The 24,670-nt window shown below is 47.3% G+C and overlaps 3 protein-coding genes and 1 long non-coding RNA gene across 17 annotated transcripts in view; 2 read left to right on the forward strand and 2 right to left on the reverse strand.

Moving 5' to 3' along the window:
* LOC142943466 (atrial natriuretic peptide receptor 1-like) overlaps positions 1–10,697 on the forward strand; it is an 11,217-nt gene extending 520 nt beyond the window's left edge. The window contains exons 1-21 of the mRNA XM_076084993.1: positions 1–221; positions 457–589; positions 1,016–1,148; positions 1,812–1,913; positions 2,406–2,508; positions 3,874–4,019; positions 4,094–4,166; positions 4,794–4,938; positions 5,508–5,594; positions 6,206–6,349; positions 6,441–6,562; positions 6,650–6,788; positions 7,130–7,178; positions 7,262–7,360; positions 7,600–7,909; positions 8,196–8,283; positions 8,560–8,699; positions 9,278–9,430; positions 9,546–9,644; positions 9,786–9,877; positions 9,962–10,697. The exon at positions 1–221 is cut by the window's left edge and continues 520 nt beyond it. Coding sequence (XP_075941108.1) covers positions 1–221; positions 457–589; positions 1,016–1,148; positions 1,812–1,913; positions 2,406–2,508; positions 3,874–4,019; positions 4,094–4,166; positions 4,794–4,938; positions 5,508–5,594; positions 6,206–6,349; positions 6,441–6,562; positions 6,650–6,788; positions 7,130–7,178; positions 7,262–7,360; positions 7,600–7,909; positions 8,196–8,283; positions 8,560–8,699; positions 9,278–9,430; positions 9,546–9,644; positions 9,786–9,877; positions 9,962–10,111 — 2,728 coding nt within the window. The 3' untranslated portion in view covers positions 10,112–10,697. The remainder of the gene's footprint in view (positions 222–456; positions 590–1,015; positions 1,149–1,811; positions 1,914–2,405; positions 2,509–3,873; positions 4,020–4,093; positions 4,167–4,793; positions 4,939–5,507; positions 5,595–6,205; positions 6,350–6,440; positions 6,563–6,649; positions 6,789–7,129; positions 7,179–7,261; positions 7,361–7,599; positions 7,910–8,195; positions 8,284–8,559; positions 8,700–9,277; positions 9,431–9,545; positions 9,645–9,785; positions 9,878–9,961) is intronic.
* LOC142943468 (uncharacterized) overlaps positions 1–14,557 on the reverse strand; it is a 15,095-nt gene extending 538 nt beyond the window's left edge. The window contains exons 1-11 of one of the 14 annotated variants that reach the window (XR_012952072.1): positions 14,452–14,557; positions 13,800–13,931; positions 12,058–13,664; positions 11,613–11,690; positions 11,484–11,525; positions 8,606–8,697; positions 7,837–7,869; positions 3,832–7,727; positions 3,573–3,749; positions 1,806–1,965; positions 1–1,168 (exon numbers count right to left, since the gene is read on the reverse strand). The exon at positions 1–1,168 is cut by the window's left edge and continues 538 nt beyond it. This is a non-coding gene — a long non-coding RNA (uncharacterized LOC142943468). Of the gene's footprint in view, positions 1,169–1,805; positions 1,966–3,572; positions 3,750–3,831; positions 7,870–8,605; positions 11,526–11,612; positions 11,691–12,057; positions 13,665–13,799; positions 13,947–14,367 lie in introns of all 14 variants that reach the window. The other 13 variants (XR_012952067.1, XR_012952069.1, XR_012952071.1 and 10 more) reach the window with 13 other exon arrangements.
* The window catches only part of LOC142943477 (uncharacterized), a 226,207-nt gene that overhangs the window by 22,173 nt on the left and 179,364 nt on the right, over positions 1–24,670 (reverse strand). The gene's annotated exons all lie outside the window — the stretch shown is intronic.
* On the forward strand, positions 14,904–20,419 carry LOC142943448 (uncharacterized). The gene is made up of 4 exons (XM_076084974.1): positions 14,904–15,121; positions 15,536–17,925; positions 18,007–18,135; positions 18,207–20,419. Exons 1-4 carry the CDS (start codon positions 15,029–15,031, stop codon positions 20,233–20,235), a joined length of 4,641 nt encoding a protein of 1,546 aa, XP_075941089.1. The 5' UTR covers positions 14,904–15,028; the 3' UTR covers positions 20,236–20,419.

A 24,670-nucleotide genomic window follows, 5' to 3' on the forward strand; every position in this document is an offset into this window, starting at 1 on the left:
CTGTGTGTGTGCGTGTGTGACTGTGTGTGTACATGACTGTGTGTGTGTGTGTGGATGTGTGACTTCGTGTATGTGTGACTGTGTGTGTGTGTGTGTGTGTGTGACTGTGTGTTCTCAGGTGTGTGTGTGTTGTGTGTTCTGTTGGCATGACCTGGACAACAGTGAGTACGACTGCTGGCCTCTGGACAAACCCAACGAGTACAACATGATGGACTGTGGAGGTACCGAGCTTCATCTTCATCTTCGTCTTCACCATCCAGAATTATAGAGAAGAGAGTTTACTATGATGTCATGTTTAAACTTTGTGTTCCTCATGAACGTTACTGTCTGGAGAGAAACATTCAAATAACACATTTATGAATGAAGTCTGGTTAAGAGATGATACATCTGTGTACTGAAGGTAGTAAAAGTATATTATTATCTGTCTGTCTGTCTGTCTCTGTGTCTCTGGTCCAGGTCTAGAGATGTCCTGGGTGGTCCGCCCTCCAGAGACGGTGAAGAGCGGTGAGTTCTTCAGCGTCTCGTACTCGGTGACGGCCTCGGACTCTTTCTACCAGTGGGCTGTAGAAAACCACATCTTCACTCACAGGTTAGTACGTCTCTTCTACTGGTCTACAGGTGACGTACTGGGTTCAAACAGGACCAGCTCACCTGAGCTGTGCTCACACGGAATGACAAGCTAATCTTATACAGTCAAAGTACGCAAATGTACGCAATCGGACGCAAATGTACATGAATGGACGCCAATGGAAGCGAATGGACGCCAATGGACGCCAATGGACGCCAATGGACGCCAATGAAAGCGAATGGAAGCGAATGGACGCGAATGGAAGCGAATGGAACTAACAGCTAAATAGTTTATTTTGTGTTCTGTAGTAACCCTTCCTCCTCTCCGGAACGTTGAGATGAGATCAAATTCAAATAAGTGTCTTTTGTGTTTGGTGTGAACACAGCGTTACTCGTCTCTACTCTGAACCGGTCTGGTGTGTGTGTGTGTGTGTGTGTGTGTGTTTAGCTCCATATCAAACGCCGAAGCAGCTCGGAGGTTTTGTGAACAGCTCGACTGTCCGTCCAACTGGAAAGACGCTGACGGAGAAAACTGCTGCATCCATCACGCTAACATCCACTCCTGTCCTCTGGGTCACATGGTACACTTTGAGTCCTCAGTCTGTGTTGGTGGATAAACAATGGATTACAATTAAAGCACAATTTATGATATTTAAATCATAATTAGATGCCATTAAAATGATTAATAATACCATTACAATCGAATCAGGTTTGTTCTGGAGCAGCTTTCTTTACGATATTAATACGTTTTTACATACCTGCTACTTTTGTAATGTATTTTATTGTATCGTGTTGTACTGTAAAGTTTACTGTAGAATTTTATTGATTAATAATATTAGGCCAATAAATTGTAATAACCTGCTCAGGGACTACAAACAGAAATGAGCTTCTAGCTAACTGCAATATTTACATTGAGGGGGCAAGACAATAAAGTAAAATAATAAATACATTTAAATTAAATTAAAAATAAATACATTTAAATTAAATAAACTTATTAGAATTCATAACAACATACCTTCCCTGAAATACAGGAGGATTTCAATAACATTTATCACTCGGATACAATTGGTGGATATTTAATCTCAAATGTAAAATCTGATTCAGTAACCAGTAACTCCACCGGTCAGATCATTTCGTGGATAAAACATAAAAAATATTTCCTTTCAAAATGTAGCACAGGAAATGTAGAAAGTCTAAATAGATTTTAAAAAATGATTTTAAAACTGAAATTAACCAACTTTCAGACGGAGAGCATCTGTGGTCCGTGGATACCCGACGACGGGAAGATCTTCACTCACACCATCTCCACCTCCGGCAAGATGACCCAGAACAACTGGACCGCCAAGGTAACACCAGTCCAGTAATGGTTTCAGACGGGGCCAAGCTCTCAGCAAAAAACTACACAAAAGTCGTAAAAAGATACGGTCAAAATGGAAGAAACCTCAGTTTTGGGGGTGATTCAAAAATCCTTGTTTGAATGTTTTAATATTTTCATCTGCAGAAAATATCAACACAAAGCAAAATCTTTAGAGTCCCGAGACCAAATAGAATGGTGATTTTGAGGAATTCTTCCTGAATGTAATGTACTACAAAGCATAAAAACTAAATTGAATATTTTATATCTTTACTTTATATCATCAATGTTTCCAACTCTCCTTCTTAAGCTCTTAACGTCTTTAGCGATTCATGCTAAATTGTACACAATAGCAAAAAGCAAAAGATTTCAGATCCAACCAATCGGCTTCAGATCCTCTGATGTTACATTTCTGCCTTCACATACTTGGCTGTTGTTCCCTAAGTGACCAGGTAAACCCTGAACCCTGAACTCGGTCCCACAGGTGGTTCTGTTCCACGCCGGCTTGACGTCGCTCATCGCTCACATACGAGTCGGTCGCATGCAGGTTGCTCTGGAGGCTAAGAGCACCGTGCAGCCGGCTGTAGGTAGGTTGTGTTGGTGTTTGTTGACCCCCTTTAGTCTCTCTGTTTGTATTACTTTAAACCAATCACAATGGTAGGTAGGCTTATACCCAAAGTCTGCGTCCAGTTAGTCAGACTAGTTGACCATCTACTTCCTAGCATGACTATAGCAACAGTTACAATGAGGGGTCATGTGACCAAAAAGGTAGCTCAAAGCTAAAGTCTTGGCAGCAAAAGTAGTTTGTTTAGTTTATAAAGAAATCCTCTCGTTAAGACCTTGGTGTAATCGTCATTTATACGGATCTGGATTCCGACGGTCGCCCTTATAGCCCTCTAGGTCTGCTCCTGGCACCCCAAGGAAGGCGTTCAAGAGGAGTACTGATCAGATGCCAAAACCATCTCAACCGACTACGGTTCTCCTCCAAGTTCCTCCTGAATATCTGAGGTCCTCACCTTGTCTTTAAGGTGGAGTCAAGACGTTCTTTCAACTGTTTTGGCGGTCCACAATCTCATTTATTTGGATTATAACCTAGGAATCAGGACCACAGGGGGACAGTTGGAAGGTGGATTGGCTGCTAATTCGAGACCTCCAACCATTGAAGCTCAGCTGATGAGGTTACATGTGGTAAAGACATGGACTGTATAAGAAGTGGACATAGTCGTTGTGATGTCTCTCGTTGGATTGTGGACGTTTTGAAGCCTCGAGTTCAGCGTTTTGGCCGTCGCCATCTTGTTTTTTTGCAACCAGTGAACAGGAAGTGATCATATCTGGACTGAGGAGGAGTGACGTAGAGACGCCGTATACGTCTGTTAGACACCTGTCAATCACTGTGTAGCCCCGCCCTAAAGCATCCCCTGCTTTATGGTCTGTTTGACTCTAAATGGACCATAATGTACTAAATGAACATCATGCTGTATTGAAGAAGACTTGAAACTAGAGATTGAGACCATAAACTCATGTTTACAATGTTTACTGAGGTAATAAATCAAGAGAGAAGTAGAGTCATTTTCTCATAGACTTCTAACCAGAGGAGTCGCCCCCTGATGGTCAGTGGAGAGAATGCAGCTTTAACACATGAAGCACTGACTTCACTCTTCAGAACCGGAGGTTGCCGCCTGATTATAACCGAGGACGGACTCAGGACCACAGGTGAAAGTTGGAAGGTAGATTGGCCGCTAATTGAAGACCTCCCCATCTTCAGCTGGATGTGCACTGGTTCTTGTTCGGCCCCCAAGAACTCCAACCTGAAGGAGGCCACCTATGTCTTAGAATAAAGTTTAAGGTCTCCATTAAGGTCAGAAATGGTTTAGGTATCAGTCTTTGGGTGTGAGGCTACATGTGGGTACCTTTGGTGTGGTGAAGGTTCTCTTTTTCCTCCCCTTCATAAGTGTGCGGTGACGGCGTCTGTGAGGAGGCGGAGTTTTGTTCCACCTGTCCGGCGGACTGCGGTGAATGCCCGATGACCCCGACCACCAAGCTGGCCATCGGCCTGCCGCTCAGCCTGCTCTGCCTCTGCTTTGTACTGACCGCTGTGGTGAGGACTCACACAAAACACAACAAAAAATACTCAACATCACAAATAATAACCCCAATCTGTCTGGTTTTTAGTGGCTGAGGTACCAGAAACGAAAGCTTCTGTGGGACGAGAGCTGGATCATCGACTTCGCCAAGATTAAACAAGGTAACGTAACTCTGAAACTGGTGAGGAACCATTACAAGAGGTCTGAAACTGGTGTGAACTGGTGAGGAACCATTACAAGAGGTCTGAAACTGGTGTGAACTGGTGAGGAACCATTACAAGAGGTCTGAAACTGGTGTGAACTGATGAGGAACCATTACAAGAGGTCTGAAACTGGTGTGACTGGTGAGGAACCATTACAAGAGGTCTGAAACTGGGGTGACTGGTGAGGAACCATTACAAGAGGTCTGAAACTGGTGTGAACTGGTGAGGAACCATTACAAGAGGTCTGAAACTGGTGTGACTGGTGAGGAACCATTACAAGAGGTCTGAAACTGGTGTGACTGGTGAGGAACCATTACAAGAGGTCTGAAACTGGTGTGACTGGTGAGGAACCATTACAAGAGGTCTGAAACTGGTGTGACTGGTGAGGAACCATTACAAGAGGTCTGAAACTGGTGTGACTGGTGAGGAACCATTACAAGAGGTCTGAAACTGCACTGAACAGACCTGGTTCTGGAACTCGACTGGTCTGGCATTGGTCTAAAACAGATGTCCTGGTTCCAACAGCTCTGTTGCAGGTCTAGAGTGGTTCTTAGTGGATCTTTCTCTGTGTTTGTGTCTCTATAGATCAGGAGGCCCGTATGACCATGGGCAGTATCATGAGCGTACCGGTGGGGAACAGCAACAGTAACGGCAGCTGTGTGACGGCTCTCAGCTGCTACACGGGACAACCGGGGACCCGGAAGACCCCGTTCACCTGCATGGGGGTCTAGTACGTCACCTGTCTGTCTACCTGTCATTCAGTTGACAAGATTATGGATCTCTCCAGACATTTGATACCAGCAGTTAAAATGATTAAAGTTCAAAACCTTTGGGTTCATGATAAGCACAACCTTCTTTTCAGAACATTTCTAATTATGTCCTTAAGAATCAAATGTAAAAAACTGTACTTGGAACGTTCGGATGGTAACCCGACTTCTCTCTAAGGGGTTGTAAATATAAATAATAATATATATATATATATATATATATACATATATATTAGCTGTTAGCAGCACAGTCCTGCTTGGCAATAATACGGAGCTAACGGCTAACGTTAATGGAGGTTGCATTGAGTTACGTCACGATGCGTTCAAGTTCTGTTCAGTGAAAATGAGTCTTGGGTGAAGTTAAGTCATGATGTGTTCAAATGTAAGGAGATGTTTTAAAATAGATATCAGAGAGGTGATTATGATCTATTTTAATATTTAGTTTTATAAAGTATCTGAGTCGGTATCAGGAAGGAGTGAATGTTAGAGGAACTAAATCATTATGATATATTAAAACACATTTGTGCTCCAGTGATGGCAGGACGGTGGCCATCAAGAGGATTCAAACAAAGACGTTCTATCTGTCCAAAACCATCAGACAGGAAGTCAAACAAGTCAGGTAACGAACCTCCTCCAACGTGATCGTCATGTTTCCAATGTGACGTTAAACGCCTCTACTTTCACCCCATTTATGTTAAAACCATGATTTCCCACTTTTCACTGAGTTACACCATGTAAACAGTCAATAACGCTGCTCTATACGAGCATTTCTATTTCACAGCAATGAAATGAGCATTCATCAGCATGAGAAGCTAAAGTATTGATCCAGACACGACATCAAAGTGGTTCTCAGACTTATTGTGAAATGTGTACAAAGTGGCTTTAAAAACATGCAGCATTTTGCTTTGGTCCTGTTTCACTCTTAGGAAACAGAAGGAGGGGCTCGTTAACATCAGGAGAACACCTTTAAATGGCGTAAAAAGCCCCCGAAAATTCAAAAACACGCCACGATCCTGTAAACAGTAGAGGCGTTTAATGTCACTTTTGGGCTTCCATACTATTCTCTCTCTCTCTCTCTCTCTCTCTCTCTCTCTCTCTCTCTCTCTCTCTCTCTCTCTCTCTCTCTCTCTCTCTCTCTCTCTCTCTCTCTCTCTCTCTCTCTCTCTCTCTCTCTCTCTCTCTCTCTCTCTCTCTCTCTCTCTCTCTCTCTCTCTCTCTCTCTCTCTGCAGGGAGCTCGATCACCCAAACCTCTGTAAGTTCATCGGCGGTTGTGTTGAGGTGCCGGACGTCGCCATAGTGACGGAGTACTGCCCAAAAGGAAGCCTTAACGACGTTCTTCTTAACGAGGAGGTCCCACTCAACTGGGGCTTCAGGTGGACACGCTTTCATTGCAGATGCTGATAATGACATCGGGTTAGTGAGGTAAGAACAAAAGCAATAATCCACGGTTTGATTCCCTTCCAGGTTTTCCTTCGCCACGGACATCGCCAGAGGGACGTCGTACCTGCACCAACACAAGATCTGTCACGGCCGACTCAAGTCTCTGAACTGTGTGTTGGACGACCGCTGGGTCTGCAAGATCACAGGTGAGGCGAGCAGACCGAGGCACGCCCGTATGTTTCATTGGACCGTTTTATTCCGGATGTTGATTGACACACGGTCCGTCCCGTCAGATTACGGGTTGGGAACGTACCGCAGAGACGACGGCGCGGAGCCTCTTTCCACCTATCAGCAGAGAGTCCTGGAGGTCTACATGCCGCCCGAGTTTCAGAACTCCAACATGGAGCCGACGCTGGCTGGAGACGTGTTCAGGTACGCAGAACACAAAGAGAACCACCTCAACTACTGCCGAGTTCACAGCAAACGGCGAGCAGACACCTCGCATGACGCCAAAACGTACAAAGTCAATGCAAAGACGGGAATAGACACGAATGTACGGGAATTAACATTCCTCTACATGAACAAAGACGCAGTAGTGGGTTTTTCAGCCGTGATCAATAAACACAGATGATCCCACGAGTAGCGTTTGGTGTGAACACAACATGTGACACAACTAAGGAGCTCTGACTGAGTGAACTGGCCTCTTGAACAAGAATTAACCCTAAAACCTGATGCTCTACACACACACACATAACCTCTGTGTGTTTTCCCAGTTATTCCATCATTCTGCTGGAGATTGCCACTCGCAGCGACCCCGTCCCAGTAAGTCCTCGTCTGTCTGATGTCTTTCTAACTATTATTGTGTCGCTGGCTGAATGGAGGACAGATACATGAATACTTTACAGGTAGAGGAGTCCAGTCTGGAGAGCTCCTGTTGTCCTCCTCTACCAGAGCTCATCTCCAGTAAAGCCGACACCTGTCCCTGTCCGGCTGACTACGTAGAGGTGAGAACGTCCTTTCATCTCTTTGATTATCACTATTTGACTCTTTCTAATAGAACTCGTCAAACAACAAAAATCAGATTCTGGAGCCTCAAGAAACAGTTTTCTTTTTCTCCATTTCTTTAAAATAAATAAATAAAGTAAGAGTAGTAAACCATCCACTTCTTCACAAACACATTCACCTCAGATCTCTCTCTCTTACCTTTTTCTGACGTTTTTTTGTCCCTCCTGTGTTCCCATAGCTGATCCGACGATGTCGCTCTCACAACCCCGTCCACCGACCCACCTTTGAGCAAATTAAGAAGTTTGTTCACCGGATCAACCCCATCAAAGTCAGCCCGGTGGACATGATGATGAACCTGGTGATAACCTGGAATCCAGAGTCATTATTACAGCAGCACTTTATATGCATGACATCATGCCATGTCATGTCATTGAGTTTGAACGGTTTGTTTCAGATGGAGAAGTACAGTAAACACCTGGAGGTACTGGTGGCAGAGCGGACGCAGGATCTAACGCACGAGAAACAGAAGACAGACAGGCTGCTTTATAGTAGGACACACATAGATATACACACCTGTCCATCACCTGTCCATCACCTGTCTATCACCTGTCCATCACATCAAACATTGAACCAGTTAAGATGTCTCTATATGCAGATGATGCAGTTATTTATACAGTAGTCCTCCACAAACAGTAATCATTGGAACAATTAAAATCAAGCATGAACACATTTATAACTTTCTCCATCGTGCACATTCTGTAGTAACAATACTCATATATTCAAAAACATAATGTATCTGAAGAATGTTAAACTAATTGCATGTTTGTGTCGTAGGTATGCTGCCTAAACAGGTAGCTGATGACCTGCGGCAGGGAAAGCCGATGCAGGCTCAGAGTTACGTCAGCGCCACCGTCTTCTTCAGGTAGGACCAGGAGGCAAACTCCATTAATCAAGAGTGAATCCAGCTTCATGTGTTAAAGCTGCATCCTCTCTAGTGTCCACCAGGGGGCGACTCCTCTGGTTGTATAGAAGTCTATGAGAAAATGACTCTACTTCTCTCTTGATTTATTACCTCAATAAACATTGTAAGCATGAGTTTAATCTCTAGTTTCAAGTCTTCTTCAATACAGCATGATGTACATTTAGTAACTTATGGTCCATTTTTTAGTTTTACAGTCTAAACTGTGTGTGTGTGCAGTGACATCGTGGGCTTCACTCAGCTGTCCAGCAGCAGCACTCCTTACCAGGTCGTAGACTTCCTCAACAAGCTCTACACCACATTTGACGACATCATCGACAACTACGATGTCTACAAGGTGGAAACCATCGGAGACGCCTGTGAGTGACACACACACACACACACACACACACAGTGTAATAATTACATATGGTGTAAGGGCCTGAGGGGCAGGGTAGTGGCTGGCATCTACATTCCTGCCAGAAGGCTCCACCCTCTCCTTCAGGGGAGCATTGAGATCAGGTGTGGGAAGAGACACACCTGATCCGATCCTGATCTCCTCATCAGGGAGGGGAACAAAAGGCCAGGAGAGAAACGGTGCAGACGGGAGACGACGAGAGGAGAAGAAGATTAAGTCGGCTAGCGGCCCGGCTGTTTTAGTTTAGTTATAGAGTTAACTGATCGAGCTCTGGACTGAGCTACGTTTTCTGTTGTTTTCTGTTGGGTGAGGTTTGTTGGATTAAAAATCTGCAGAACTGACTCTGCCTGTGATTGCTGCGCTGCCACTAATTTCTGTCCTCCGTGCCATCCTGTTACACTGGTGTATTACTGACTTACTTCAGGTGTTTCCAATATTTGGTGAGAGGCGTTGGACTGAATACAGCGGAGCTCCAACAGCAGCCTCTAAAAACCAAAAGCTGAACCTTGTTGTGGTCTGGATCTCTGTGTGGTTCTGTAGACATGGTGGTCTCCGGTGTTCCCCTGGAGAACGGGATCCTCCACGCCTCAGAGATCGCCAGCATGGCTCTGGACCTGGTGGGCGTCTGTCGCACCTTCAGGATCCCCCACAAACCCAACACACAGCTGCAGATACGAGCCGGAATACACTCTGGTACGTACACGCGTTAAACATCACACACTCTGGTACGTACACGCGTTAAACATCACACACTCTGGTACGTATACACGTGGTAAGCGTAGTAGCCGTAACGTCTCGGTCTCCGTAGGTCCGGTGGTAGCCGGTGTTGTGGGGACGAAGATGCCCCGTTACTGTTTATTTGGAGACACAGTGAACACATCGTCGAGGATGGAGTCCACCAGTCTGGGTAACACTCGTTACTACACATTAAAGCACCAATTATATAACATATGTTACTATGCAGAATGAGTACTTTACGTGTATTGTGGTGCTGAGTACTTCTACCCTGTGGTATTCGTACCTTGACTGAAGTATCTGAGTCTTTCAGCCCTGAAGATTCAGTGCAGCTCCAGTACATTCTACCTGCTGGAGGAGATCGGCGGCTACCTGCTGGAGTGCAGAGGGATGATGCAGGTCAAGGTGAGCTGAGGCTCAGTTCTGTCGGGCACTGGGAGCTCTGGGAGCTGCCTGGCAACTCTCTGGATTCTGTCCGTCTCTTAACAGGGGAAAGGTGACATGGTGACCTACTGGCTGGAGGGGAAGAAGACGTCTCTGGTCTACAAGGCCGTCACCGCGGAGGCGGAGACAGAGCGAGAGCCGTACTCGTCCGTGCCGGGCTTTCTGAGCGACGACGGCCTCCTGGACGCCGCCTGATCCCAAGAGACCTCCTGAGGAGCACCGCAGTGTGTTGTATGCTACGTGTGTGTTTCAATATGTTGATGAACGTCAGCGGTTTACTTTATTTCAGTCGTTTTTAACTCGTGCAACTCAAATACACATAGAAATAATAAAAAGATGAATAGGTGGAGCGAGCAGCGTTTCACTCATTGTGAATACTTAGTTCAGCTCCCTTTAGATTCATGCACCGAAGTTAAATGAAACGAATATATTTATATTACTTCCGAAAGTCACAAATAGAACTTCACACACACGATACTTCCACCTGTTGCACAGTAACAGACATTAGTGTTCATTATAGTCAGTGGAGTGAAGTCAGGAAGCACGTTTACTTTAGTACACTTCATTCCAACATCGAGGTACTTTACTTCTTCTTTACTTGAGTGTTTCTATTTTCTGCTACTTTATACTTTCTTCCTGCTTTACTAATGTTTTACTTTCACAGTAACAGTTTGAACTATGATTATTAGTACTTCACTCGTTTAGTTTGTGTGTGTGTGTGTGTGTGTGTGTCATGAGCTGAGGACACATGTTACTGGTTTTGACTTTAAATATCTTTACGTTTAAAACATGACTTCAAATAAAAAGGCGTGAGGATGAAATGTGCAGATTCTTGTCAGACTGGTGAATGAGACGTGAGGATGAATATTCATGAGTCAGTGTGAGCAGAGGGAGGACCTGAGGAGACTCATGAAGCTCTGGTTCACTCTCACGTCTCACAATATGAAACACGTGTCTGATGTGAGTATGCTGATGGGTTTCAGAGATTGTTTCATTAATTAAAGATCTAGATAATGAATTCAGATCAACGCAGCAGAACATCTCACATGTCTTACAATACTCTGAAGATGTGATTATCTCTGGATTTAACCAACATGTTTATGGCTCATATGAAGCGTGATGACATCGTTCAGGATGTATCACGATAACTTCATTGATCCTCACGTGTTCATGTGTCCAACACTGGTTTATCACCAAATACATAGATGTTCACTGAGCTAATGCTAGCATGCTAACATGGTAAACAACATACCTGTGGAATGACCTCATGGGATGCTTTTCAGAGGTGAAGACTTCAACGGTATTAAAGGACGGTGTTTAAACCTCCAGACTGACTCACCTGTGTGTGTGTGTTTTGACACCAGACTTTTATTGACAAAACTGTTGAAATTCAACTAACCTTCAATAAGAACACATTAAATGATGTATTTTCATATTTCTTTGGGTTTAACTGGTTAGCTTAGCATAAAGCCTGGACACAGAGGAGCATGGAGGTGTAGTTGGTTCATTGGAGAGGTTTTTAATTACAGATGAGTGTTTGAAGTGTCCTAATAGAATGAGTACTCACCACTCTCTCTCTCTCTCTCTCTGTGGAGCTCGCTCGCCCATTCTGTTGAAGGGGAATTACCATATCTGAGAGGACACACACATCAAACACTGGTTATGAAACACAGCTGTGTGTGTGTGTGTTAGTTACTGAATACATCACTGTGTCTCCATTCATGTCGCTGCTCTTTGTTCACAAATCAATCTGATTGGATCCTCCGTGTGGAGCCTGTGGACCAATCACAGCAGAGGAAAACCAGACTGAGAAAAAACTCTTTTAATATCAAAGTGAAACCAACAAAGAAGAATTATGACACAAAATAAAACACATAACAGGAGGTTTAATAAGTAAACATTTTATTATCTGTACAAGCAGCTGGTTAGCTTAGCTTAGCACAGGGGTCGGCAACCTTTTCTATCCAAAGAGCCAGTTCCACCAAATAAAATGTGTCTGGAGCCGCAAAAGCTATTTGATATCACAGCTTATAAAGTGTTATATATAGTTATATTATATATACAAAAACTATAGTTTGTTGTATTTATGAAAATATAGAACAAGAATAAAGACAATTCTTGACATTTTATTGCTATTTTACCTGATATAACAATATTAAACTCTTATGAAGAGGAGAGTTTGCTGCAGCAGCTGAGGAATCATCTCCAGCGTGACACTGTTCAGCACATGCTGTGTGCTTGTTCTGGAAGCAGACAGTAAGTCAGCATCTTTATTCTCCTCCGTGACTTTTCTTTTTTTGGATTTATCCATTGATAGTTTACAGAGGGCGGGGGTCTGAACATCATGATCAGCCACCTGCAGGGAAAAGCGCTTGACAGGTGTAGAGGATTTAACTGCCTGTGGGAACAATTAACATATAAGATTCTGTTCATTCTTGCTTATAAATTATATTCTCTCTGAACACGTTTCTCTTTTTGGAGAACGTCATGTGAGATAACTTCTTCGATTAGCGAAATGTCCCTGCTCTTCTTTCTATTTCCTCGTCTCTCCCCCGTGTGTCACGTGTGTGTAAACCTCGCTCGAGTCAGGAAACTTGTCAGAATACTCATGTTTGATTGGCTGAGCTGCATCACGTGATGTGATTTGCAACGCATTGGTCGGTGTGTTTCCTGCAAGTACCGTAACGGCTGAATAAGAGGCGCCGGTTAAAGTTTAAACTCGGTGCCTAATTTGTGTAATTCCGGATTATCTATCGGTTTTTAGTTCCTGGGTCCGGATCCGGTGCGCCAGTTGGGGACCTCAGGGAGCCGCAACAGAGAGGCTAAAGAGCCGGTTGAAGTAGACCAGTATGTCTCAGTGTTCTCATGGTCCTCGTGAAGTAGATCAGCATGTCTCAGTGTTCTCATGGTCCTCGTGAAGTAGATCAGCATGTCTCAGTGTTCTCATGGTCCTCGTGAAGTAGATCAGCATGTCTCAGTGTTCTCATGGTCCTCGTGAAGTAGACCAGCATGTCTCAGTGTTCTCATGGTCCTCGTGAAGTAGACCAGCATGTCTCAGTGTTCTCATGGTCCTCGTGAAGTAGACCAGCATGTCTCAGTGTTCTCATGGTCCTCGTGAAGTAGACCAGCATGTCTCAGTGTTCTCATGGTCCTCGTGAAGTAGACCAGCATGTCTCAGTGTTCTCATGGTCCTCGTGAAGTAGACCAGCATGTCTCAGTGTTCTCATGGTCCTCGTGAAGTAGACCAGCATGTCTCAGTGTTCTCATGGTCCTCGTGAAGTAGACCAGCATGTCTCAGTGTTCTCATGGTCCTCGTGAAGTAGACCAGTATGTCTCAGTGTTCTCATGGTCCTCGTGAAGTAGACCAGTATGTCTCAGTGTTCTCATGGTCCTCGTGAAGTAGACCAGTATGTCTCAGTGTTCTCATGGTCCCCATGAAGTAGACCAGTATGTCTCAGTGTTCTCATGGTCCTCGTGAAGTAGACCAGTATGTCTCAGTGTTCTCATGGTCCCCATGAAGTAGACCAGTATGTCTCAGTGTTCTCATGGTCCTCGTGAAGTAGACCAGTATGTCTCAGTGTTCTCATGGTCCTCATGAAGTAGACCAGTATGTCTCAGTGTTCTCATGGTCCTCATGAGGTAGACCAATATGTCTCAGTGTTCTCATAGTCCTCATGAAGAGGTCCAGGTTCAGTCCACTTCTGAGGTGTCTCCACAACGTGGTCCAGTAGGTCCGGTCTCTACTGGTCTTGAAGAGGTTTAAACCAAAGACATCAGACAGGTGAAATAACTGATATTTGAGTGTTGAAGACATTACATCTGACACATCTGCCTCTCTTATTAAAACACCTGTATCTAGTACTGTGTGTGTGTCAACACTCACCTGTGTCAGGCGTCCAATGGGCTGTCAGTGCTGCTGTAGGAGGGCGGTCCTCTCCTCCAGCAGCCAATGAGCTGCGATCCTGCTGGCGTAGATCACGTAGGACCAGGACAAGACCACCACAGTCAGCAACACCTGAGGGACAGAAGACTATTAACAATAACTATGATACATTAACATTATTAACAATAGTTATAGTTAGAAGAAGACACGTCAGTCCTTCACGGTTCACTGACTCTGAAGTATTAGTATCATGAAACAGTATTATTCTGCTCACTTCACCTCATATTTATACAACAGTACACATAATCTGTGGTATTTATACAGCTAATCAGCCACTAATAACAGTGGATGAAGTACACAGATATTTTGTGGTAATACTACAGTGTAGACATACTCTGTTACAAGTAAAATTCTAGCTCACTAGCTGCTCGCTAGCTAGCCCTTAGCTGCTCACTAGCTAGCCCCTAGCTGCTCACTAGCTAGCCCTTAGCTGTTTACTAGCTAGCCCCTAGCTGCTCACCAGCTAGCTAGCTCCTAGCTGTTTACTAGCTAGCCCCTAGCTGCTCACCTGCTAGCTGTAGCTGCTATCTTAACCGGGTATCTTTCCGGTAAGTGAGAACACCGTCTACCGGAGAACATGTAACGTTAGTACCACAGAGTAGATTCCGTTCAAGTCCCGTCTGCTGAAGGTCTCCATCTTCTTATTTAACCCGCTGTGGCACCGCCAGTAATCGGTTTGGTTTGTTTACAGATTTAGCAGGTTGAAGCGCTCTACCGCCACCTGGAGCATCGGAGAGTCACTACAACACATTCAGTTTAACATATTATATGTGATGAGGTTTAAAATGTAACATGTGAACTAATAAATGAATATTATCAACAATAGTACTAATGTATTAACATGATTAACAATAGTACACTATATAAATACAACATTTTAATTTAAATATTTTTTAAATTATGTATTTGTTGTAATAAACACTGTCAGTACTTGACGTCCTGATCCACACTCCGTACCAGCTGGCGGCGGTAATGCACCAATTCATTGTTTGCCAACAAACCTCAAAGAAGAAGAAGCTAAAAAAAAAAAATCCAATGTTTCATGTCCCATAATGCACCGCGGCACCTCCGTCTCTCCAGCTGTGTAGCTTCGGTTCGGGCGACAACAGCCGACACAAATGTCCCCGTTTCTACCGGGAGTTTCGGTCTGAACGGTGTGTGAGACCCGGATGTCGCTCACGGTGCGGAGCTCTGGCCGCAGGAGGAGGAGAAAAGACCCGGATGAGAAGCTCCCGGAGTCGACTTCTTCTTCTGCTGCTCAGGTACGGGAAGCTAACCGCGTTAGCATGTTAACAGAAGCTAACGAGCTTTGACCAATAAATCATTTTATTGTTTTATTACCGAGCTCCGTGACTTACCAAAAATAACGTGTTTTAAAAAAAAGCGGAATTACATTTGAGCTGCTGGTTCTCTAAATGTTACAGAGCTAACATAGTGCTAGCATGCTATTCCGGCTAGCTACCAGTCTCTCGTGAGTCATCGTGAAGAATAATCCTAAAAACACTGAAGTGAAAGTAGGAAACCTGACTCTGTAAACATGGAGGATGATAACTAGCTTAGCATTCTGTTAGTTTGTTTTGCTGCACCAGCTGGCCGATGACATGCGGTCAGAATAACTGAGAACTCTGTCTTTGTGTTTAATAACCACTGATGACCACTTCCTGTCCCGTGTTCAGGTGATGGCGCCCACGAGGATGAAGCTGCGAGTGCGTCGCCGTGACAACGCTGCCGCAGCAGCAGGAGGCGACCAACCTGAGGAGGAAGAAGAAGGAGAGGGGCGGAGCCGAGAGAGCGGCGGGCGCAGGAGGAGGAAAACAACCGCCAGCACCACCTCGACCACAGCTGCTGCTGCTGCTGCTGCCTCCTGGTCTCCTCCTCCTCCTCCCTCCTCCTCGGCCTCGGCAAGGGTGGTGATGGCGGCGGAGGAGGCGTCGCCGGACTCCAAGTGTCCGATCTGCCTGGACCGCTTCAACAACCTGGCGTACCTGGACCGCTGCCTGCACCGCTTCTGCTTCCCGTGCATCCAGGAGTGGTCGCACAACAAGGCCGAGTGTCCGCTCTGCAAGCAGCCGTTCGCCTCCATCCTGCACTCGGTGCGCGCCGAGGACGACTTCAAGGAGTACACGCTGCGGCCGCCGCCCGCCAACAGCAGCGTCGCCGCCACCGTGGCGATGGTGGCGGCGATGGCGTCGGCGGCGCGGAGCGACCACCAGATGAGGCTGATGCTGAGGAGGCACAGAGGGGGGGAGGCGACGACGAGGAGGCGGAGGAGGGGGGAGAGAGGAGGAGGTCGGAGGTCGGGGGTGTGGGAGTGGTATCTGGACTCTCCTCCTCTCACGCTCCCTCCTCTTCCTCATCCCGCCGTCTCTCCTGTTATGCCAGAATACAGCGAGCAGGGGGAGGAGCTGGGGGAGCAGAGGACGAGGGGAGGAGCCGACATGGCGGAGCGTGGCGTGATATTTGAGGGGCTGACGGGACTCGGCGGCGGCGCGGCGCCCGCGGCACCCAACGACCGGGCGTCACGGCGGCTGATGACTCGCTTGGTGGCGAGGCAGCGGCTGCAGCGAGAAGGCGGAACAGTGCGGCGGCTGAGGGAGCGAGAGACAGTGGCCTTCCGCCGCGCTCTCTACCGGAACGGCATACGGGTCCGCGGCGTCAGCGGTAACCAGCAGCAGCGTGACATCACAGCAGAGAGCTTCCGCCGTAACCCCACCCACCTGAACAGGCTCCGCCCCTGGCTGCGGCGGGAGCTCACGGTGCTGTACGGCGCGCACGGCTCGCTGGTCGATATCGTCCAGCGCATCATCATGGCGCGGGTCGCTCGCCACGGCCTGGAGGACACGCCCACCATAGAAGAAGAGCTGCGACAGTTCCTGTTGGCACGCACAGACCACTTCCTGCACGAGCTGGTCAGCTTTGCCCGCTCGCCGCTCGGCCTGGAGACCTACGACCTGCATGCGGCGTACGAGCCACCGGACGCCGCCATGGAGCTGGACGGCACGAGCAGCCCCTCCGACGGCAGCTCCGTCATCGCCATATCGGAGGGCGAGGAAGAGGAGAGGCCGGCGGGAGGAAGATCGGAGGAGGAGAGGCTGCTGGAGATGGCGGACGGCACTCACGACGACGTCATCCAATCAGGAAGCTGCCTCAGCTTGGCGGTCTGGGACGACGAGACCCCCGGCCCCTCCTACTCCACCGCCGAGCCGTCGTGTTCGCTCTCCTCCCCGCCGTTCGGCCACGCCCCTCGGGAGGCAGCCAATGGGGAGGGAGGAGAGAAGGAGGAGGAAGAGTGTCTGATCGTCGGGTACAAGAAGCCGATAGCGGAGCGGACTCCTGAGCTGGTGCAGCTCTCCTCCGACACTGAGGAAGAGGAGGAGAAGAAGAAGAAGGAGGACACGACTGAGGAGCTTGCTCCCCTCCTGCCCTCCACCCCCTCTTACTTACCCACAATCCCTCCCTCCACGTCGGGCGCGTACGGCGACGAGCGAGGCGAAGAGACGAAGGAGAAAGACGGCGAGCCGCGTGCACGCTCGTGGTCGGGCAGCTCCAGAGGAAGCAGGAACTCTGTGTGCGCTCTGAGCCCGGCGGCGCCCGGAGACGGGAAGTCTGGCAGCGAGGCGGCGAGGGAGAAGAAGAAGAAGAAGAAGAAGATGAGGAAGAGCGGCACCCTGTACAACCCCAACCGCTCCATTTATCCGGCCATGATGCGTCACCGCTCGCGCTCCTCCTCGCCGTTTCGCTCCAGCGTCGGCTCCGGCTCGCCCGACTCCACCTGGGAGTACCACTGTTCCCAGGTGTCTCCTCTCACCTCTGTCTCCTCGCCCTCCCGTTGCTCCTCCTCTCCGTCTTCCTCCTCCTCCTCACCCTTCTGCACCTCCTCCCCACCACCGCCGATGCCTTCGCTCTCCCCCGGCGACCACGTGGAGAAACCCGGGGGGAAGAGGAAGTACAAGAGCCGCCACCTGGACAGCGATGACAAGGACCCCACCTGGAGGCCGAGCAGCAGGGAGAAGGAAGGGGGGAGGAGGAAGGGGAGGAGAGAGAGGCAGAGGAGCGGGGGAGAGAGGTGAGGACGCACTTCCTGTTTCTGTTTTTATGTGTCTCGTCCGTGATGTAAACGTCCTTGTTTCCTGTTTCCGTCCTCGAGGAGGAGCAGAGCGGACCGGAGCCCCAGCGTTGAGATCATCTACGAGGGCACCGTCTCCCCCAACGCCTCGCAACCCCCCGCCCACAAGCGCTGCAGGAGACGCCAGCGCAAGACGCAGCAACACAGCAGGTACGGGCGCGGTCTCACAGTAAATAAAGACGTCTTCAGAATGTCTTTTAACATGTCTTGTTCTCTCTCAGCTCTTCGGTCATCATCACCCTCGACAGCGACAGCAGCCTCGACGACGCCGACGAGGACGACAGCAGCAGTCCAATCAGCAGCCAGCAGACCGTCGACTTCTCGGACCTCCCTCCTCTCCCGTCGGTGCGTTCGGATGGAGTGGGCGGAGCCCTGGGTGCGGAGATCGGCGAGCTGCCCGTCGACATCCTGGACCGAGGGTCCGAAGGGTCGGAGGCGGCGGCGGGTCCCATCGCCGTCGATAACAGCGACGACAGCGTGGACGTGGAGAACGTGGAGGAGAGCGGTCTGCTGCTGGGGTCGGAAGATGAAGATGATGAAGGACCAATGGGAGCCACTTCTGATAATCAGAGAGGGTCGAATACGGTTTGCAAAAGACACCTCGCGTTGTCGTCCTCCGACAGCTGTCTCCTAGCATCCATCCTCGATGACCTGAGGGGAATCGGCCCGCCGGCGAAAGGTAAACCGCCCGTTAACTTTGACGACGACGTCGCCGAAGCTCACTCGAACCGGGGCATCTGGTTGGCCGAGGCGAGACCTCTGCCCGATGTCGTGGATCAGAATCGAGGGTTTGAGTTGCCGGCGTGCCGCTCTTCCATCCGGCCGCCGCCTCCTCCTCTCGAGCGTCTGAAGGAGGTGAAGGACGTCCCTCCTCTCCTGAAGCAGGCGAGTCCCGTGAGGTCGTACAACAGGAACACGCCGCCGCCATTAAAGCACAAAGACGCCGGGAGTCCGCACCTGTCGCCCGTATCTCCTGTTAACCTGCTCTCACCCCGCGCCGCTTACGACCCGCTAAGTGTAAATTCTCACGTTGACCTCAATTCAAATCCCGTTGACTCCCGTGCTGAAGACGACCCTCCCGTGTCGACGCTGAAGAGACATTTAGCCAATGACGTGCAGTCTTCCTGTCATTTAGCACCCGTTGACCCCCATTCAACGGCTCCTTCTGAAGCCGAAGCTGTCGGCATCGATTCCACGAGTCACAAACCTCCCGCTGATACCCGTTGTTCTTTTTCTGGTTCAGAAAACAGATTCACAAGTGCTGATCGCTTTTTACATCTGCTGTTAAATTCTTCTTCAAAGTCACATTCCGTTGACTTGCATCCTGTGAATTCCTTACCTGCCATTGATTTCCATTCGGCCAAGACTGGCTGGTCCAATGAGAAGCCGGCTCACACTGCCTCTACCTCCAGAGGTTGCAGGGAGAAGACTGATTGGACAGATTCCTGTCTGGTAGCACCCGTTGACCACCATCCTTCCAGCGGTGTTTCTGCTGAAGGCTCACGGGCAGCTGGGGCTGTTTTCTCAGGAGTCGACCGTTACGACACATCGCCTCCTGCTTTTGTTTCATCCCTTGATTTCAGGAATCGCAACCATCCCTCCTCACCCATTGACTCCCACTCTTTCAGCAAGAGAGAGGGGCTGTTACGCTTTAGCGGTAGTTCAGTGCCAACAGCAGCTCCCAGGTTGTCACCCATTGACGTGCATCCTAGTCCCAAATCTACTGTTGACCTCCACTCTTCCAGTGCAGCCCCAGAAGGACTGACAGACAAGGCCTCATCGTTAGTGAATTATGTGGAGAGATCGCCTTACACTCGCCTGCCACCCATTGATTTGCATTCTACAAGTCCTGTGCCATCTGCTAGCTTACATTCCTCTAGCTCCATCAGCACCACGATTGATAACCACTTGAACCACACAGCCTTATCCTCCGCTACCGTTGACTCCCACTCAAAACTCCACCTCACTGACTCCCGTTTAAAACCTCGCAACCACTTTGACCCCAGATCCGATCCACAGTTCCCCATTGACGACCGCTCAAAACACCGTTTCCCCGTTGAACCTCGGCCGCCCGTTGACTCTCATCCAAACAACTCTCAGAGAGACAATCACACCACGTCTTCCCCCGAGTCTGAGGAGAACCAGTGGAACTCAAGCAGCTCTGTAGACCAACGCTCGGACTCTCGGTCGCCCGTTGACCAACGCTCGGCCGACAGCGTCTGGAACACACACACACACTCGGCCACGTAGGACGGACACGGACACACACACACAGATTTTTACTTCTGTTTCTAATTGTGTTGATTTGAATGTTCATAAAGATGTTTGATGCTGTTTGTTTGTACGTAAGGAACATTTAAATGATTATTTTCAAATGTGACTTGTTTCTCTTTTTGTGGCGATGAAATCGATATAAATATATATGATGTCATCACTTCTGACTCATTTTAATTGATGTGATGATTCATGAATACTAAACAAAAAACATAGTTTAAAATAAAGAATATTTTCTGTTTTTTAAACCAAATAATTAATCGAGAAAAGAATCGGTTCATTATATTAAAATCACGTATCAACGTTTACAGTTCTGGACAACAATTTATGAATCATTTATCATCTATAACATAGCATTAGTTTAGGTTATTAAACATGAATAAACCCTTTAAACTGTTTACTTACAGACCGTCTACAGCTGATCAAATAGAATAAATGTATTAAAATATTAAATCACGTCTGAAGATCAGTTACAGCTGTTAGCTGCAGTTTGTGTTACTCACCACTAGGTGGAGCCCTCAGCTGGTTTTTACTCCATCACTCACTCTTCTCTCTATTCTTCTTCTTCCTCCTCCGTGTCCTTCACGTTCTGCTTCCTCTTCCGAAGACAAAGTGACAAACTAGAAGACAAACTAAGAAGGATAATGAGTCTCAAGGGACAGACGGAGAGACGCACTAATTAAGACGATCAGGGTTCGATTACACGGCTGTTAGACACACACACACTAACACACCCACACACTCTCACACACTCTAACACACACACACTCTAACACACACTAACACACACACTCTCACACACTCTAACACACACACACTCTAACACACACTAACACACACACTCTCACACACTAACACACACACTCTAACACACACACACTAACACGCTCACGACTCCGGTCAAAGTCAGGAGGACGAGGGAGAAGATCAGAAAGAACGAAACTAAACCAAAAAAAACTGACCCGAGAGATTCACTCCTCCATGACCTTAGACCTCTGACCTCTGATCTGTGTGACGGCGTCTGAGACACAAAACAAACTGAGACACTGGCTCCCTGTAGGATCATCCAGTGTAAGACTCTGGTGCTAGCCTACAGGGCAGTGAAAGGAACAGCTCCTTCCTATCTCCAGGCCATGGTCAAGCCCTACACCCCCGCCCAACCTCTTCGCTCTGCTACCTCGGGGCGACCGGTTGCCCCGTCGCTCAGAGGTCCCTGCGGCCGATCGACCCGGTTGCGGCTGTTGTCTGTCCTGGCCCCACAGTGGTGGAATGAACTCCCCACTGACATCAGGACAGCAGAGTCGCTGCCCATCTTTCATCAGGCTGAAGACTCACCTCTTCAAGAAGTACTACCCTGAGCCTTCCACTCACCACTTACTGTATTCATACTAGTTTGTTTCTGTACTTCTGCTCTGGTTTATGCTCTTAGATGCTTGTTTAAAGGAGATGCACTTATGACTTCTGGTGACTAGTAGTTCTCTTGAATACCGATGTTGAACACACTAAGTTGCTTTGACAAACTGAGACAAACTGAGACAAACAGACATTTACTGGACCAACATAACTTTTACAGTCGACTTCATGAGGATCAAAAGAAAACGTCCCTGAAGAACTTCTCTACGTCCACAGTGAGACTGAGCGTCCTGATCGACTGTTATCAATAAAGTTATAGTGAAGACATTTCATTTGAACAGAGACGAAAAGGAAGAGTGACGGACGAAAAAGACGTCCTTTTTGTCCGTCGTTAGCCTTTGTGCTAACGTGTCTTCGTTAGCCTTTGTGCTAACGTGTCTCCGTTAGCCTTTGTGCTAACGTGTCTCCGTTAGCCTTTGTGCTAACGTGTCTCCGTTAGCCTTTGTGTTAACGTGTCTCCGTTAGGCTTTGTGATAACATGTCTCCGTTAGCCTTTGTGATAACGTGTCTTCGTTAGCCTTTGTGCTAACGTGTCTTCGTTAGCCTTTGTGATACGTGTCTCTGTTAGCATTTGTGCTAACATGTCTTCGTTAGCCTTTGTGATAACGTGTCTCCGTTAGCCTTTGCGATAACGTGTCTCCGTTAGCCTTTGCGTTAACGTGTCTTCGTTAGCCTTTGCGCTAACGTGTCTTCGTTAGCCTTTGTGCTACTACGGCGAAAGAACTACGTAGTATAGAGAAGTTGTAATCATGCGATCATTATTAATTTATTATTGGAAACTTACATTTATGTTTATTATGTTAACATGTCGGCAGATTTTGTATTTTTTCTGTTCAACTGAGCCGCCGTGTTCCCGATGTGACCGATTCAACACCGTCTGATTATAATTAGTGATTTAATTAATAATAATAAAGAACGGAGTCATGAAATGAAGCGTGACTGAGTTTCATCTGTTGATTCAATAAAAACCTTTATTTACACATTTATGACACAAACATCAATCAATGACGTCTCAGCTGTTTGTGTCAAAATTGATGGTTGAATCCCCCCCCCCCCCCCCCCCCCCAACTCTGGTGCTCTCTCAGGCCACGCCCACATTCTAGAACACTGATGGTGGGCCATTGTTAGCGCTGTTGCCAGGCAACACGGCGCACCGTCGTCAGGGACAACCGGTCTTTCTCTCTCCTCAGATAGCAACACACGCACACACAAACACATCCATCCTGTGGCGGCACATTTTCACACAAACACACAAAAACATATTGTTCATCTTCATGCCTGCTCTCTCCGTCTCACACACACACGCACGCACACACACTCACACTCACACACATTGTGTTGTGTGATGCAATCACCTGACATCCATATATTCCTCCACACACACACAGCTAATCTTTGAAATGCGTTATTACGATTCAGCACACGAGGAGGTCACATGACACACGAGGAGGAGGACAGACACACAAAACAAACGTCCTCTTCTCACGGAGACGCAGGGGAACGTTTTCCTCGTGATACTCGAAACATAAAAGGAACCCAATAAAGATGGATTCATTGTTTCCAACACGTCTGTGAGACACAATGAGGAGTCGGTGGCTCGGGTTCATCTTCTGGGGAACATGAACGGTATGGTGAGGCACGCCTCGTATCCACCGCACGGTTCAACTCCTCCAGAATTTATCTTCTTGCTAGTCAATATTTATAGTTTCTCCAATTCCACGATCCAATTTAAACATGACTTTTTAGCACTAGTGTACGGAGTAGTATTCGTAGTGTACAGTGTAGTATACATGTGTATAACGTAGTGTAGGTAGTGTACTTAGTGTACGGCTTAGTTTACGTAGTGTATGTCGTAGTGTATATAGTGTACAGCGTAGTGTAGGGAGTGTCCGTAGTACACGTAGTTTACGGCTTAGTTTAAATAGCATACGTGTAGTTTATGTAGTATACATGTGTACAATGTAGTGTACTTAGTTTACATAGTGTACGTTGTAGTATACGTAGTGTAGGTAGAGTACTTAGTAAATGTAGTGTAAACCATAGTGTACGTATGTGTACAGTGTAGTGTACTTAGTGTACGGTGTAGTATAGGTAGTGCAGTTAGTATACGTGGTGTACGGCGTAGTGTATGTAGTGTACGGCTTAGTTTAAGTAGTGTACGGCTTAGTTTAAGTAGTGTACGGTGTAGTGTACTTAGTGTACGGCTTTGTTTAAATAGTGTACGGTGTAGTGTACGTAGTGTACGGCTTAGTTTAAGTAGTGTACAGTGTAGTGTACGTAGTGTACTTAGTGTACGGCTTAGTTTAAGTAGTGTACGGTGTAGTGTACGGCTTAGTTTAAGTAGTGTACGGTGTAGTGTATGTAGTGTACTTAGTGTACGGCTTTGTTTAAGTAGTGTACGGTGTAGTGTACGTAGTGTACTTAGTGTACGGCTTAGTTTAAGTAGTGTACGGTGTAGTGTACTTAGTGTACGGCTTTGTTTAAGTAGTGTACGGTGTAGTTTAAGTAGTGTACGGTGTAGTGTACGTAGTGTACAGCTTAGTTTAAGTAGTGTACGGTGTAGTGTATGTAGTGTACTTAGTGTACGGCTTTGTTTAAGTAGTGTACGGTGTAGTGTACGTAGTGTACTTAGTGTACGGCTTAGTTTAAGTAGTGTACGGTGTAGTGTACTTAGTGTACGGCTTTGTTTAAGTAGTGTACGGTGTAGTGTACGTAGTGTACTTAGTGTACGGCTTAGTTTAAGTAGTGTACAGTGTAGTGTACGTAGTGTACTTTGCGGCTGCTATTTTTTTTAAAAACTGGATCGATTGAATAAAAAACGATGGCGGTAATTATGGACAGTAGCTTAACTTTTTAAAAGCGGTGGTTTGCTCAGGATGTCCCATGTTGTGCGAGTGATGATTCGCTCTGACCAATCAGTGGTCTGCTGTGTTTTAGCTCCACCCACTAATATCAGCCGCACCATGCAGACCAAATGCAGCATTAGTGCGACCTGTAG

Source organism: Anarhichas minor, unplaced genomic scaffold (genome assembly GCF_050575085.1).
Source record: "Anarhichas minor isolate MPS153535 unplaced genomic scaffold, ASM5057508v1 ptg000137l, whole genome shotgun sequence".
Lineage (NCBI taxonomy): Eukaryota > Metazoa > Chordata > Actinopteri > Perciformes > Anarhichadidae > Anarhichas > Anarhichas minor.